At 39.5% G+C, this 17,391-nt stretch overlaps 1 protein-coding gene across 6 annotated transcripts in view; it reads left to right on the forward strand.

The window, feature by feature from the left end:
- The first annotated feature begins 683 nt into the window (after nucleotides 1-683).
- LOC126356406 (lethal(3)malignant brain tumor-like protein 3) overlaps nucleotides 684-17,391 on the forward strand; it is an 89,371-nt gene continuing 72,663 nt past the window's right edge. Inside the window, exons 1-4 of one of the 6 annotated variants that reach the window (XM_050007368.1) lie at nucleotides 684-1,056; nucleotides 1,325-1,508; nucleotides 2,455-2,834; nucleotides 9,878-10,271. In XM_050007368.1, the coding sequence (XP_049863325.1) occupies nucleotides 2,565-2,834; nucleotides 9,878-10,271 (664 nt within the window). In that variant the 5' untranslated portion in view covers nucleotides 684-1,056; nucleotides 1,325-1,508; nucleotides 2,455-2,564. Of the gene's footprint in view, nucleotides 1,057-1,157; nucleotides 1,509-2,454; nucleotides 2,835-9,877; nucleotides 10,272-17,391 lie in introns of those variants that run through there. The other 5 variants (XM_050007369.1, XM_050007372.1, XM_050007370.1 and 2 more) reach the window with 5 other exon arrangements.

Here is a 17,391-nt window from a genome sequence, read left to right on the forward strand (position 1 = left end):
AACAAAAATGCAGTTCTGTGTTTAGAAGTTTTATTCGACATATTACAGATTATACCCTGTGCCAGGGATATTACATAAACCTTTGGAGCATGAATTTAAAATTCTATGGCGTAGTGCGAAACGTATTTCTTTCCCTCGTCAGGGCCTGAGCACTGAGCCGAGGTGATAGGTGCTGTCATTTATCCAAGAGGATTAGCATAGTGTATGCGCCAATTTACTCAGTATATCCTCTCAATTATAGCAGCAATCACTGAAGCTCTAGTGAATGCACTCACTAAGTCAGCGCGTAAAAGTTCGTTAAAAACTTGGCAGAAGGGCAATCAAGTCATACAAACTAAGCCTCCTAGCAAGTTACGTTGATCTCTACATTATTACGATCAGTTTTATTTTATTGTCATAAGCAAAAAAGTTATTTCAATAACCGAGAAGTTGTTGTTCAGATAGTAACTTGCTTCCTGTGTAAAGTAAGCTGAAAGTAGTGTTATCCGTATTTCAGGTGCTGCATCTTATTAAGAAAAGATCCTTTTTTTAAATAAATTCTGAAGGCTCGAGAACGCTTGAGATAGTCACATAAACCGTCCACTTTGCGTCAATAGCGCCCAAGTACTATTAATTATCTTTGAAATCCTTGGATTCAACGTCTCTGGAGGTGTTTTCAAACAGTAGTGCGTTGCGAATAGCGTAGGCATTCATAAAATGTAATTATTGATCTTCAGATCAGTCGATTGGAATATTTGTAATATTTTTGGTGACATATGCGCAGTTACATTCGTGGCAACTATTTTATGTTTCATATGGGGTGAAATGAAGAACTGTTCCATACGTAATAGTTTGCAGTTCTACCCCGTCTACAACCTCTGTAGTGGCGCGGAAACTGCCCTATTCGTCATAGATGTTACCAGTCGAGGCACCGCCTTCTCTACTCAATGAGCGAAGTTCGCTGAACAGCAATACCACTACCAACCATGAAGCTACGTAATGAACGGTGTTTGTGATTAAAACAACAAAAGTTTTCATTGAAATAAATTTAAGAAAGATCCTCGGAGGGACGGTAAGGTATTTTGAGATACAGTATTAATGTTTCATTGTTTTTTTAAGGCGCTAAAGTGAAATAACCGTATTTGCGAAGTTTGTTTTGTTGTGGTATCTAAACGTTGGTAGAGCGGACTAGTTGAGCCAGCGTAGTGTAGATTGTTCGTATACTGTAGACCTTCGGTGTTTATAAGTAAACGTCGCTAAAATAAATAATCAACACAATTATTGAAAAATTATTGTTGCATTTGAAGAGCGACTTTTAAGTTTGGATCTGCTTGTTGGTTTGCAGCACTTTTTTCGTAGGATGAAAGCGCTTGTGACATGCGAATATCAGTGCTTGTCTTCGGAGTTGCGTGATGTTAATTTTATTTGCCCGTTTCTTGCGAGCAAGAGAATTGCAGAATGATAATGCGTGATTTTACGATGGGCACATATTGTTGATCTCATACTCAAAAAGTAAAACCTATTTACAGGTAAGTAACTAATGAAATTCGAGCGTGCCTTGTACTTCCTAAACGCAGTTGTGCCGTAGAGTGATTGCGCGAATGTTACGTTTCGAATTTAACGAAAAATCTTCATGTTCCATGAGTTTGTACGTACTGATATTGTCAGATACGTAACTTGCGCGTATTTTTAAATTAAAATGAATTATAATTCTAAGTTGATTAGCATTATTCTGCGTTACTTGTGTATTTAATGTGCGGTGGACTATTGCTCTTCCTTTAGTATACAGATTAGTCATCTTGGATATGAAACTGCAGAGATAGAGATGTGTAGCTAGTGTTTTTATTTCTCTTGCACACAGTTTGCTGATACGTGCGCCGTTATCACCACCAATAATAAATCGCCGCAAAATGTCAACGAAACTTCAATATTTACGCTAAATGAATGTGAATTGTTTCGTAACCGGTATCTGCGTAAACTCGAAGACACTCCGAGTTGTAAGGGTTTAAGCGTATAAAGTGTCAACGCACGTTTTATTTTTGCCACTTCCGCGTCGAGTAGGCTGAATGTTTCGAAGCTTCGTTTACAGTGTACTTGTAGTGTAAAATGCTTGTACTTCACCCATTGTATAATAGAGTCGTCTATATTAATGCGATTCATCGCACACCAAATAACCTGTAGCGTAAACAACGTGCAATTCCTTGCAGCAGGAACTAAGATTTTCCTTCGAAACACGCTTTCCTTAGACGTGTTATGATTTTAAAGCTGATGTGAATTTAGTAAAAAAGTAATATTATGCCTATGTCTGCATCGTTTACTTGTGTTTTGAATTCTGCAATGCGTTAATAAAACCTGCACTCCTTTATTCTGATACACAAGAATCTAATATGTATTTCTCATTAAAAAAGGTAAAAAAAATGTTTTTTAAAATATATGACAGTCCACTACTCCCTCTAACAACATTTTTGTCAACAGGTTTTCGCCAAAATATGCCTGTTCTCTCATGTGAAGAAGTGAGAAAAAGAAACTTTTTGTTTATAAAATTTTGTTGTTAGTAGTGCCAGCAACATTAACATTACTTTACAATGAATACGCCAATTATTACAACAGTTGCTGCCCAGACAACAACTGCAACAGAATCTCCAACTTCAGTTTTGGTCACCAGGCAAACAGTAGAAAAAAGCCCTGTTGAAATTCCTGTAGTGTCATGCCCAACAGCTCGATCAGTTGTCACATCAAGCAGTGCCAAAGTGATGCCTGTATTCTACATTCAGAGTTCATCATCAGGCACCGTTCGTGTAGCACCTGCTAATGGTACTACTGCTGCCAGCACAGCAGGCACTTCAACAATTCAGGTATGTGTTACTCAGTTAATTGCTGGTGTTCCACCTACTTTCTTTATTGATAACCGAAAGTGGTTGTAAGCTAATACTATTATGCAAAAAAGTGAAGGAACTGGCAGAAATTCCAGTTTGGTTTTAAAGAAACTTATCATTGATATGTGAGTCCTCTTGTTTGTTGTCAAGATGTATCAATGTGTCATTAGTATTGGTGTTCCTAAAACTGACAGACTTTATGTCACTTACTTATCGCCAACAGCTCATATTAGCCTTAGGTGCAAATAATTTCCGCGTTCCTCGTGTTAATTGACTGTACTCATGGATTTGGGAATATCTCTGTTTGACTCAGAAGGTGGTTTCTGGTCCCTGTTTCTTCCAGTTTTAGTAGTTTATGCTGAAAGGTGATAATTTGGCTGTGAGTTGTCGAAGTCAACAAATGTGAAAAAGAAATCATAATTGCCGTGAAATACTGACATGTAACATAGCCTGAGGCCTGGATTAGATTGAAGGTGACAGTTTGGTTATAAATTGATGAGTCGGTATTAAAGGCTTCAGTTAATCCACAGTGAATGGACACACTTTGTCTACTATACATTGAGGGTATTAGTTTTTGTATAATTTGTTGGTAATAGTATAATAGGCCATGAGGTGTTTGAATGATTTCCTGATCATGCAAGATAAATTTGTCATGTGTTATGAAATTATACAGGAGTAGGTAATATAGTAATATGACAGTTTGTTGCTCAACCTCACATAACAGTGAACTTGCTTGTGTGTCTGTGAGCACTTGCTATGCACCAATAACCCTACAGTATATGAACGTGACAAGTTATGAACTTATGTTGCCAGTAAGGTGACGTGATACTTAATTCAAAAACAGCATGTGTTTTTTAATTTAAGTGTAGTGAATGGAGAAAAGTAATTCTGCTGTCCTTTAGAATCACTTTACATGTATTTTGTTTTATTGTTTTTGTTCATTAATGAAGCATGCAAAACAGTGAGTAGAACAGAAACAAGATTTGTCAAAATGGCTTTGATATTTTACAGTGTGGCACATCCATATTTATTTTGATAGGTTAAATATACAAGACCTTAAGTAATACCTCATTAAGGTTTATCTCGATTACATTTGTTGTTTTAGGCCTACAGATTTTACATTCTGGAAGTATAATTTTGTTGTCAGAGGAAAATTGAGGTTTTCTTAAAGCAAGAATTAAGTAAAACATGTACATATTAGCTTTTCATTTATCCTCATTGCTATTTTTTTAAATTTGTTTTTGGTGTGGTTTATGATGACAAAGCTCATTGTGCACTGCTGTGCACTGTAAATTTATTGTTAGTGTTCTCATCAATAGATCACACAACTCCAAATTACATGAACACAATGGAAACTATGAGGCCTTAAAAGCGGCAATATCCTTGATTTAAAAACAACACAGCAGTTTGGATGATCGAACACACTACTATTTACATACTTCGCATCTGACCAGTCATCTTCAGTGAATATTTCTCATACATAGAATTACACCACCAATAATAAGATTCCGTCAGAACTAGGCAGAATTATTTGGCAAGATAATGATTACACCACCATACTTTGAAAATAAAGTGAGACCACAGGAGTCACCTTCCTAGTTCTGCCTAAAATTAACAACTTGAGATAATCATCTTATGCATCACATTGTAATTATCCAAAGCATCAGATCCCACCCGTTGGCTTTGACCCGTGATGTAAGGCTGTTGTGGTGTGTGACGTCACGACTGTGCGGAATTTAGTTTGTGAGAATGGCGTGTTAGCAGGTGTCATTTTGATGTGATTGGGGGCTCTCTCTGGTTGTGTGTCAGGTGATGTTTCTGGTTTAGTTCACGTGTGTGGCTTGTTTATAGGTGGTTTATTGTTGCAGTCACTGGTTATGCGGTTCATTTGCGTGATAGCATTGCACGTGTGTGGTATCGGAACTGTGCTTTCAGCAGAATATTTTTCAGTGAGTTAATGATTTTAGTTGTGTCATTTCAACATTATTGTAGTTTTTTTCCTGTTCGTGTGTGAATTTTGGTAAATTGCTTTTTTTATGTCTTTGGTAGGTATGGATGTGACTGACAAGGTCAACAGTTTTCGGTTATCGGCGATGATGGGAGACAGTGCGTTGTCTATAGTAAAATTTCTTCAACTATTCAGATATTTGGATGAAGTCATGAAGTGTTCAGTATGTCGTGAAGAAATGAGGCTTATTAAAGTTCCGGCGTCTCGGACCAGGGACTGCTGTATTTGGAGATGTCGTAAGGATAATAGGTCAAGGAAAGTGTTAGATTCCAATTTTGTTGGTTTGCTGTGTTTTTTGAGGTAGTGATGATTGTGGACGTGGTTGTAGTTTTGGGTTTTATGGTTTAGTATTGGTAGTTTCTGTTGACCTATGTAGGTCAAGGGAAATGTTCAATTCCAATGTTTGGTTGTGGCTGTGGGTGTTCCGGTATCAGGAGTTGCTGTTGAGCTATATAGGTCAAGGGAAGTGTCTGATTCCAGAGGATATTGTTTATATTTATATAACAGAGGGAAACATTCCACGTGGGAAAAATATATCTAAAAACAAAGATGATGTGACTTACCAAACAAAAGCGCTTGCAGGTCGATAGACACACAACACAAACATACACACAAAATTTCAAGCTTTTGCAACCAGCGGTTGCTTCTTTAGGAAAGAGGGAAGGAGAGGGAAAGACGAAAGGATGTGGGTTTTAAGGGAGAGGGTAAGGAGTCCTTCCAATCCCGGGAACGGAAAGACTTACCTTAGGGGGAAAAAAGGACAGGTACACACACACACACACACACACACACACACACATATCCATCTGCACATACACAGACAGAAGCAGACATTTGTAAAGACAAATAGTTTGGGCCCAAACTCTTTGCCTTTACAAATGTCTGCTTGGGCCCAAACTCTTTGCCTTTACAAATGTCTGCTTCTGTCTGTGTATGTGCGGATGGATGTGTGTGTGTGTGTGTGTGTGTGTGTGTGTGTGTGTGTGTGTGTGTGTGTGTGTGTGTGTGTGTGTGCGAGTGTATACCTGTCCTTTTTTCCCCCCTAAGGTAAGTGTTTCCGCTCCCAGGATTGGAACGACTCCTTATCCTCTCCCTTAAAACCCACATCCTTTCGTCTTTCCCTCTCCTTCCCTCTTTCCTGAAGAAGCAACCACTGGTTGCGAAAGCTTGAATTTTGTGTGTATGTTTGTGTGTCTATCGACCTGCCAGTGCTTTTGTTTGGCAAGTCACATCATCTTTGTTTTTAGATATTTGTTTATATTTACTTTGTCTCCACCCAAAAACCCCCAATTTCCCACGCTTGTCCCATTAGTTTCATTCTACATCTACATCCATACTCCGCAAGCCACCTGACAGTGTGTGGTGGAAGGTACTTTGAGTACCTCTATCGGTTCTCCCTTCTATTCCAGTCTCATATTGTTCATGGAAAGAAAGATTATCAGTATGCCTCTGTGTGGGCTCTTATCTCTCTGATTTTATCCTCATGGTCTCTTCGCGAGATATACGTAGGAGGGAGCAATATACTACTTGACTCTCCAGTGAAGGTATGTTCTCGAAATTTCAACAAAAGCCCGTACTGAGCTAATGAGTCTCTCTCCTGCAGTCTTCCACTGGAGTTTTTTCTATCATCTTCATAACGCTTTCGCAATTACTAAATGATCCTGTAACAAACCGCACTGCTCTCCGTTGGATCTTCTCTATCTCTTCTATCAACCCTATCTGGTATGGATCCCACACTGGTGAGCAATATTCAAGAAGTGGGCAAACAAGTGTACTGTAACCTACTTCCTTTGTTTTTGGATTGCATTTCCTTAGGATTCTTCCAATGAATCTCTGTCTGGCATCTGCTTTACCAACGATCAACTTTATATGATCATTCCATTTTAAATCACTCCCAATGCCTTCTCCTAGATAATTTATGGAATTAACTGTTTCCAGTTGCTGACCTGCTGTATTGTAGCTAAATGATAAAGGATGTTTCTTTTTATATATTCACAGCACATTACACTTGTCTACATTGAGATTCGATTGCCATTCCCTGCACCATGCATCAATTCGTTGTGGATCCTCCTGCATTTCAGTATAATTTTCCATTGTTACAACCTCTCGATATACTACAGCATCATCCGCAAAAAGCCTCAGTGAACTTCCGACGTTATCCACAACATCATTTACGTATATTGTGAATAGCAACGGTCCTACGACACTCCCCTACGGCACACCTGAAATCACTCTTGCTTCGGAAGACTTCTCTCCATTGAGAATGACATGCTGCGTTCTGTTATCTAGGAACTCTTCAATCCAATCATACAATTGATCTGATAGTTCATATACTCATAAGGTTTTTTGTGAAATGTGTGTGCGTGTGTTGGTTTTTCAATGTATTTTCATGTTTGTGGTCATGTTTACGTAATGATGTCAGGCGCTATATTGAAGACATAGTGTATGGTCGTTTCTGCCATATTTGTGGTGTCATGGGTCAAAGAAGACGGGTGGAATTGGCTGTTTCTGTATTTCCATGTATTTTATTATACATTTACAAACATATAAAGCATATACCAAAGAAGGCAGCAGCTACAAAATGTGAACAGCACCGAACTCTTAGCCTAATATCACATGCATCAAAAATTCTCATAAAAATAGTTCTGAAGAGAATTGAAGAGAAGGTGGAGGATATGCTGAGTGAAGATCAGTTTGGTTTCAGAAGGGGATTGGGAACAAGAGAGGCGATTCTGGCACTAAGACTCATTATCGAAAAGCAATTACAGAAAAATAAACCAACTTATATTGCCTTTATAGACATGGAAAAGGCATTTGATAACGTTATCTGGCAAGAGATGTTCAGAGTGCTGAGGAAAATTGGAATAAAGTACAAAGACATCCGCGTGATACTCAGTTTCTATAAGAATGAGGTGGCAGTGATTAGGAACTGTCACCAGGAACAACAAGCAAATATTAGAAAAGGGGTAAGACAAGGATGTGCTCTCTCTCCTCTTATATTCAATGCTTACATCTAGGAAGCTATAGACCAAGTTCGAGAAACTACTGAGGTGGGGATCAAAATTAATGGGCAGAAGATAGACATGGTACGTTATGCAGATGATATTGCTATAGTCACGGAGACAGAAGAAGATCTAGAGGAAGTCCTCAGAACAACGGAAAAAATTCTATACAATCAGTATGGAATGAGAATAAACAAGAAAAAGACTAAAGTGATGGTATGCAGTACAGGAGCAGAATATGAACCTCCGAGAATTAGAATTGGAAGAGAGGAGCTGGAAGTGATACAGGAATTTACTTACCTGGGAAGCCAAATCTCAAGGGATGGTAGAAGCCGGAAAGAAATTGCGACCAGAATACAAAAGGCCAAAATTGCATTTAATCGGAGAAGGAACTTACTCACCAGCAACAACATCAGTCTGAAAATAAGGAAATGCATCATGAAAGGTTTTGTTTGGAGTGTGGCCCTATATGGATGTGAAACTTGGACAGTTGGAAGAGCAGAGAGAAGATGGCTAGAGGCCCTGGAGATGTGGTGCTATAGAAGGATGATGAAGATCAGCTGGACAGACAAAGTAACAAATGAAGAGGTGCTTAGAAGAGTACAGGAAACCAGATCTCTGTGGAGGCACATCCAAACAAGAAGAGACAAACTTGTAGGGCACATCCTACGACACAACAATATCATTGGAACAATAGCAGAAGGAGTTATTGAGGGAAGGAATCGGCGGGGGCGACCAAGGATATCATACATGCAACAGATCATGAATGACGTTGGATGTAACACGTATGTGGAAATGAAGAGGAAAGCAGACAGAAGAGAGGAATGGCGCTCTGCTGCAAACCAACCTGAGGGTTGAACACTAAAAGAAGAAGAAAGCTTTGCAAAAAAAAAAAAAAAAAAAGGAAGCCGCAACAGTAACCAGTTAAGTCTGAGACGTTTCAGAGTGTCGAGCTATCATCCATGTGATGGGAGAAAACCAGTTATAACATAAAGCAGAATTTGTATTGTACTGCTAAATGTTAATTTTTTGTTTTAATATTACTATGTACAATAAATTGTAAAGTTATTGATAAATTTGAGGGAAAAAAGATTGCTGTTTTAATGGTGCAGGATGTAGGAGAATCTTCTCTCTCATGTGGAACATTTCTTCATATCATCTAATTTCATTTGATTATACTGTTGTGCTTACATACAAAGTACGAGAGTTCTTAAATTCCAGCAGTGTACTGCATCATATTGTATCTTGAAGTTATTACACCAAAATTTGAAATATTGGAGAAGTTTGTTCAGACATCATCTTTTGAAATCTAAGCTGTTCTACTGTGTAGCAGAGATAGTAGTTGTTTATTTTGCAAGTCATCTGCTTAATGCACCATAATCCCAATTTTAATTAAAATCAAGTGCAATTTCTCATTTATCAAAACATTAAAAGGTGTGAAAAACATAGGAGCAGTATAAGTACATTTCTTTAATGTAATGAGTGTATGAAAATTGAAAAATATCATTTATTGATATTTGTTTGAAACATATTACCCTTCTTGTATGATGTGACTTGCCTCTGCATAATGAGAATCATGATTTTCAAGCAGTTCTCTTTTTATGCTATTTACAGTAAAGAAATTTATCTGACTTGGATGGGTATCATTTGCTAATAACAAAAGAACATTTAAAACCTTTAATATACAACACAGAGTCCTTCTTAGAGGTTAAGCCTGCACCACAGTATATGAATGTGTGTTGTTATTACTGTCACTGTAACTCACAATATTGTTATAGATGTCACTTTCATTCCCACACTTCGCATTGACCAGCTCTTACCATTATTGACAATTTTACCTAGCACTTCACCCTTACTTTTATTATAGAAGGAATTAGTAACGTACTATATTTTAATATGATATATTTTATGGTGTCAATGTGCACATGTCATGACAATATTACTTTTAGAATGTTAATGTATTAAAAGATTAATATCGTCATTTAATACTTTGTGCCCTTCTTTCAAAATAGAAGCTGCCTACAGCTCCAAGAATAGTTGCTGGTGCACATTCTGTGAAACAGCCTACACAACATTTGGTTATACAACAAGCTGGTGGAAAACAGTATGCCTATGTGGGTACCATCATCAAACCACATGGAAACAAGGAACTTCTGTTATCAGCGGGAGTTCTGCCCAAGCTTGCACCAGCTCCTGCTCCCCCACCTCCTACTGTTAATGTTGCTGCAAACCAGCCACCGGCTCAAGTACAGGTGACAGGATCTGGAAATACTGCTTCAAATAAAATGACATCTCTGCTTGTTACTTTGCCACCAGGAGCACAACATGTTCCATCAAAGCCAGGCATGATAAATCTGAAGATATCAAATGGCCAAATTCACACAGACAATAAAGGCTGCATCACAGGTATGAAAGCATTTTTGCTGTGTTGTTATTACAGTGTGCTACCTTATTAAGTTGCTGAATAGTGATTGTGCACTCTTTCTTCGTGCCCTTTGGTTTCATTGTATTGGTGTTCGTAAAAGATGTTAGATGCATATTCATTTGATAATTTGTCATTGATGTTTTGGCTTCATGCTGTCTTATTAGGAGAAACATGTAAGCAGAATGTTTCACATAATGGAATAATCATCTGCTGTCTGCACTAACCAAAGCCCTAAGTTATTGATAGGTTTGCATTTTGGTGGACAATTACTCTTTCAGAACACATTTCTTGAATATCACACTGTCATTACCATCAGTTATAGCCAAACCATAGATGAGTGATTATTAGATGTTGTCTAAATAATTTATTTTGAAGTCATTCAATAATAGAGAGACATTCACTGTCATACTAATAAGTATGAAGTGTCTTCTTCCTGAAGTATGTGTGTACAGAGCAAACTGGATAAATATAACACTGCACTCATAACTGAAAAGAATCCAGTTGAAATCTGCATGTTTTACAGGCTTTATATAATTTCCATACCCTAGCCCAAGAGTACACACACCTGGATAGCCAGGCTTTTTAAAGCACTGTTTCTGTGGCAGGGAGATGTGCCAGATCTGTATCGAGTCCCCCCAACAGACTAATGATGAATGTCAGTGTGCCGGCCACCCTAGGTATGGCCTTTAGGCAGTTTCCCCTCATTGCAGAATGTGAATACCCATGTCCTACCTCTGTTAACATGACTCACAATTATTTAGAAAAACTGTCATTCACTTTCATGTGAATAACACTACACACAGACTGTTGGGGTACACACATTCTCACATTCTCGGGGGGAGGGGGGGGGGGGGGGTAACAGGGTGGCAACAGGAAGGGTATCTGGCCACCCCCTAAATTAACCATGCCAAATTCATTAATAACCATTGCCAACCCTGTGCCAGTGTGGGGAAAAAGGCACAAGAAAAAGAAGTCTTAGACCAAGTGAACAGTGTTGTAATCCCTTTTTAAAGATTCTGAATGTGTGGAGAATGCCCATCTCTTATGGGTGGATTGTCAGTGGGATGTGTTTGTCCACTTAAAAAGACATATTATATTCTTGACGGCTAAGACACTGTTGATAGTTTGGTCACAAAACTATTTTGCATATCTCATATCAACTATCTACATGACATAAATTAATTGTTTCCAAAGGGTGGCGTTTTACTGCATGAAAATTAAATGTGGATACTGTGTAGTGTATTATACACGTTGTAGATGCAACTACTGTGAGTATTTTCATGAATGAATTGAAAGGTAACTGCGACACAGTAGGTGCATAACAATAACAGAAATTCCTGGATTGAGCAATATGTAAAATTATGGAAAGGCAACCACTCACGTATAGTGAACTGATGCGCGGAGCACAGTACCACTTAACAGGAAACACCATTCCCACTAGCTTTTGAGCAGTAGCTGTTTTTCCAGCAATAGAACACACATTCATACACACTACTACAAGTTTTGCCTTGGTCATGTGTGTGTGTGTTTGTTTGGGTGCCTGTGCAGTACTGCTGGAAAAAGAGGTAATGTTTGAAAGATTGTATGAATGTTGCTTTTTGTTCATGTGCTCCACACGTCAATCAGCTTTAGGCAAGTGGTTGTCCTTCTCTAATTTTATGTATTACTACATATGGGAGATGGATAAGAACATCACTATAGCATTCACCTTTGATGCTGAGTGAACAAACCACAAAGTGATAGTTTCAGACAGTTCAGGAATTCTTCCCGTATCAACAAGCTTGTGTGTATGGCTCTAAAGTAAATGTTGTCTTTGTAGGCATCCCAGTTGCTTTCATTTTGATCACCACCTACATATTATCATCACTGATTTTTATTGGTAAGGGGCATTATGTGCATCTGAATTTGATTTTGTCAGAGGATTTTAATGTAGGGGGAAAAAGACAATAAGCTTCCTGTTATTTTGTGGAGCAGCATTATTATCAGCAAACACATGGTAGTTCTTTTGGGAGTGGAAAAGATGAGCTCAGTTCCCCCATGTACTGCTGCCAACAGTTAAAAAAATTCTTGTTGCATTGTATTGATTTAAATCTGTCATCAAGGCACAATTAATATTCTGCCTATTACCAAGTCAAAATAAACTTGGTAAGAGGCATGTGTGGATTGTGACATTCATTCTGCAAACATTTATAAATTATTTGTTGCCACTTTGATGCTTATTATTAAGATCAGACACTGTCAGTGCAACCCCAGTAGGTCAGGCTTGAAAATGAACCTGTAACAATCAAAACTGGTTGCCTAATATAAATACTGCAACTATTGACAGAATCATTAATAAACATGTTAAAAAGTAAGGACATTGTTGTTTCAGTACAGTATTGTAAGACTGTAGTATCTTGTAGGAAGATCTGTTAGTCAAAATACCAGTAATATACGACCAGTTCTCAATTTTCTAGTTAGTAAGCTCCTAACTATACAAGACATTCATGGACACAGCTGCGTGTGAATAAATGTGTTCATTTCTTCCATGGCTTTTTGTTTCACTAAACTGCTGACACTTTTTCTGTACCTTTGTTTTCAGAAATATTGTTTGTCTACTCAAGATTTCGTATACTTTCATACTCTCCTGCACTATTAAGTTGGTGCATTAGTTCATAGCGTTTTTCCATAAATTTTTTAAATACAGCATACACATAACAGAGATTTTAGTCATCAATAATATATTCTCCTTCACTATTTGTAACAGTCTGCCAACACCAGGGAACTTTTCAATTCCATGACTATAGAAATTATATGGTTTAGAGGCAAAGAACTAATTAAGACATATTCAGAGCACACTTTCATCTGGAAAGCAAGTTCCTCGCAGATTGTTTGATAGAGAGTAGAAAAGGTGAATATCTCAGGCAGGAAATGAGCTGAATAAGGTGGGTGCAGAGTGACTTCCCAGCCCTGCCTTCCCTGTCAGTCTAGCAGAATGAGGGCAGGCCTTATCATGGAGCAGAATCACTTCAAGCAATCTTTTTGCTCATCGTTCTTGTTTTACCTCTGCAAGATGTGTCAGTTGTTCAGAATAAATGCCAGATGTGATTGTTACACCTCAGGGAGGCAATTCGTAACATACCACACTGTCACTGTTCCACCAGATGCACAACCTTATCTTTTGTGGATGCATGCAGATCTTTGTACAGGGAATTGGTTCTTTGTTTGGTCTCATTCATTCACTTCTTTTCCTTATTTTACCATAAAGGCACCATTCCTCATCTCCATTAACAATAAAGGGTAGGAGTGGTTGGTGTTGTTTGCGAACCATTTGATGATGGGCAAATAGAGATGCACATATGGCCAACTGCTGACTTTTGTTGGCTTTTCTTGAGAACAATGACATAAATCATATTGGTTTAAAGCATTTAAACAATCTTCATTGAACCCTGTAGGTCTTCCTGAAGGTGGAGTGTCAATCCTCCTTAGAAGGAGACGACCGTTTTCTTGTCATGTTCCATCCAATGGCATTATCCCCATATACAGTGCACTGTTTTCCACAGTGGCTGCAACAGTGCTCGTCATTATGATAATCACTGCCGCACAGCCCCCAGATCTACGATCTTTCCAAACAGTGGCAGAAACATGATAGTGGTGTCCCTTACCCTTAGACATTTGAAATACATTATTTAAAAAGACTCACAAATAAATACTGAGTGAGATTTTTTGTGAATGGGAGAATATGAACCCTTCAATAAAGTAGCAGGCTTTGTTAGCTAATAACTCTTTTGTGTGACATGAAATTAGTTATAGGAAATATACAACCGGTAAAGACAACAGAGTAGTAAGACAGTACACAGTTTTTTGTGTTGTCTCATTGTCACTGAACACTTGTACCATGGGAAGCAAGGAGAGGATGCTGCTTGGTGGCTGGTATCCTCTTCTATAAAACAAACTGCACACATGAATTAACAAGGCTCTTTATTAACTTAAACAGGAAGCTACTTAACTTAAGTTAGTCCACGTGTTGTGGTACAAACTCTTACATAATAGTTCATGTTAGCTTCACTGCAGGTGAAGTACAAGTCCCGCTATGTGCATTACTCTGGTTGCTAGGTACTGACTGACTCTGAGCTAGTTGCGACTGCGACTCGCACTGGGCTGCAACTGATGATTCGAGTTGTTGACTCACTAGATGACTGACTGACTGAGCCCTCCAGTCCGCAGCAGTTATCTAAATGCAAGCGGCCGAGATGGATTTGTTGGCCTGTTTCTTGTGAATCTGTCTTTGGCCTCCCTCCTGATAGGCTTGCTTGCTCTGGTGCCTACTATCAATCTTCTAGCAGCCTTTTTGCCAACCGGAGTGCTGGCAATAGCTTACACCAGCACATCCCCCCCCCTTCCCCCCCCCCCCCCCCCCCCCAAAAATGCCACTGTCGCCGTGTACTGGGGCTGCAAACGACAATGGGGAGGGAGGCAGGATTCTGGACATAGAGATGAGCCAGGAGCTGTGCCTATGAACAGTGCACGCCAGACTACCCCACCATCTGGCTTCTGAAGCAACAGGAACATCCTCCAGAAAACAGCTGCCAGGGCACACGTCCAGGTCTGAGGGCGTGTCTTGGGGTGATGATGGCGATGACGGGGCCAGGTCCATTGGCTTGGCAACCGGGGCAGCAGGGCTGAAGGCTGCACAGTCCTGTGAGGCTGTAAATCTGGGAGAAGAAAAGCAGCAGAATCACAGAGCAAATGACATGCGTGAATTTGGTTATGGTGGCGGCCCTGCAAATCATCGGGACTTACAGTCATATAGAAGAGGCAATGCATTCCTGGATTATGCCTCTTTCCCAGTGCCCACAGTTGTGATAAACCCTGAAAAGAATAAGAACTTGTGGCACAAAGCGATACTTGCAGACCATTGGTGGCGTCGGGTGCTGCAATGAGTGTAGCAAGTGTAGCAACGTCAATGACAGTGGCTGTGCAGAAGTTCTGCTGGTGATGGTGTGTCTTGTGGATGGGAGCAATAGGAGGTGAGATAGAGTTGCAGTGCCTGCTCTCCAAGTGTGGGTGGTGTGAAGCTTTGCCATCTGTTGCTTAAAAGTGGTACGAGACGTTCCGCTTCTCTGTTGCACTGCAGGTGAAACGGAGCACTTATGAGATGACAAATGCCATTTTGTTCACAAAACTATTCAAAGTCATGTGAAGTGAACTGGTGTCCATTCTCTCACACAAGTACTTCTGGCAAACCTACTATGCAAAATATGGAGTGCAACACTTGAATGGTGCTACATGATCTGGTAGAAGCCATAGGCATCACAGAGGCTGAAAGAGTCTATCACTATGAGCCAACGAGTGTTCCAAAATGGTCCTGTAAAGTCTATGTGCACTCATTGCCATGGCGATTGAATCTTAGGCCAAGCTGAGAATGTCTGTGGTGAAGCAGATTGGTTTTCCATGCATACACAACACTGTGACATCATCTGTTCAATGCCAGCATCCATGCCCTGTCAAGTACAGTACTGTTGCGTTAACTGTTTAGTGTGAATAATTTCCCAATGTCCTTGATGGAGAAGTCGCAACACATTCTTTTGCAACACTTTGGAAATAAGCACATGCGATTGTCCACTGACGTTTTGAACTAGAACCACACCTTGTTGTACTGAAATGTTATGCCGATGTGCAAAATATCGGCACACAGCTGAGTTCTGGATACTGGTCAATGGGGGAGGTCAAGACTTGTGAATGTAATACAACAAAATCTTGAGATTGGGGTCTGCTTCCATGGCCTGTGATATTTTTGTGTGGTGCAGGGGAAATGATTCTAGCAATTCAGAGTCCTGTGCGTTGATTTGGCAACAAGGTACGGCAGATGCACCAAAATCAGTCTCTGGGCCAATTGGAAGGCAACATAGGGCGTCTGCATTGCCATGCTTTGCTGTAGGTCTGTACACAATTTCATACTAATACTGCGAAAGCAACAAAGCACAAAGCCCATCATTGCAATTTTTGAACAGTGCATATAGGAACTGGGTTTGACAGATAAAACAGGGACTGCAAAGGCTTGTGATCTGTCAGTAAACACAACTTGCGACCATACAAAGAGTGATGGAATTTTGTCACACCATATACAATAGTGAGAGCCTCATAATGACGTACCTGCTTCATGAAGACATCTTATCATCTTTGAAGCTGATTTATTTACTTCTTCAGTTTTATCTTTAGTTCTTTTATGTTTTGAACCCCAGAAAGCTTTTTTTCTTTGTGTGCTTATGATTTGCTCTTCACTATATAAAAACATAATGTATTTTAACACTGATGAATCGATCTTACATACAAAATCGTGGTCATGTGTGTACATTTATAATATATGTCTTTCATATAAACATATTTTTATTTTAAAACAAAGATTCCAAGACTTACCAAGTGGGAAAGTGCCGGTAGACAGGCACAATAAAATAACACACAAACACAAAATTTCTAGCCTTCGCAACTGACGGTTGCTTCTTCAGGAAAGAGGGAAGGAGGGGGAAAGACGAAAGGATGTGGGTTTTAAGGGAGAGGGTAAGGAGTCATTCCAATCCCGGGAGCGGAAAGACTTACCCTAGGGGGAAAAAAAGGACAGGTGTACACTCGCGCACACACACACACATCCATCCGCACATACACAGACACAAGCAGACAGAAATGTCTTGTGAAATGTATCCCAATTGGTTTTTGAATACATCCTAAGCTGATTTCTGAACATTTCCTAAGTCACATTATGTATTGTATTTTAATAAAATGACACACAAACACACACACACAAAATTTCTAGCCTTCGCAACCGACGGTTGCTTCTTCAGGAAAGAGGGAAGGAGGGGGGAAGACGAAAGGATGTGGGTTTTAAGGGAGAGGGACAGAAATGTCTGCTTGTGTCTGTGTATGTGCGGATGGATATGTGTGTGTGTGTGCGCGAGTGTACACCTGACCTTTTTTTCCCCCCCTAGGGTAAGTCTTTCCACTCCCGGGATTGGAATGACTCTGTACCCTCTCCCTTAAAACCCACATCCTTTCGTCTTCCCCCCTCCTTCCCTCTTTCCTGAAGAAGCAACCGTCGGTGTGTGTTTGTGTGTTATTTTATTG

The sequence above is a fragment of the Schistocerca gregaria genome, chromosome 1 (assembly GCF_023897955.1).
Source record: "Schistocerca gregaria isolate iqSchGreg1 chromosome 1, iqSchGreg1.2, whole genome shotgun sequence".
In the NCBI taxonomy this organism is placed as follows: domain Eukaryota; kingdom Metazoa; phylum Arthropoda; class Insecta; order Orthoptera; family Acrididae; genus Schistocerca; species Schistocerca gregaria.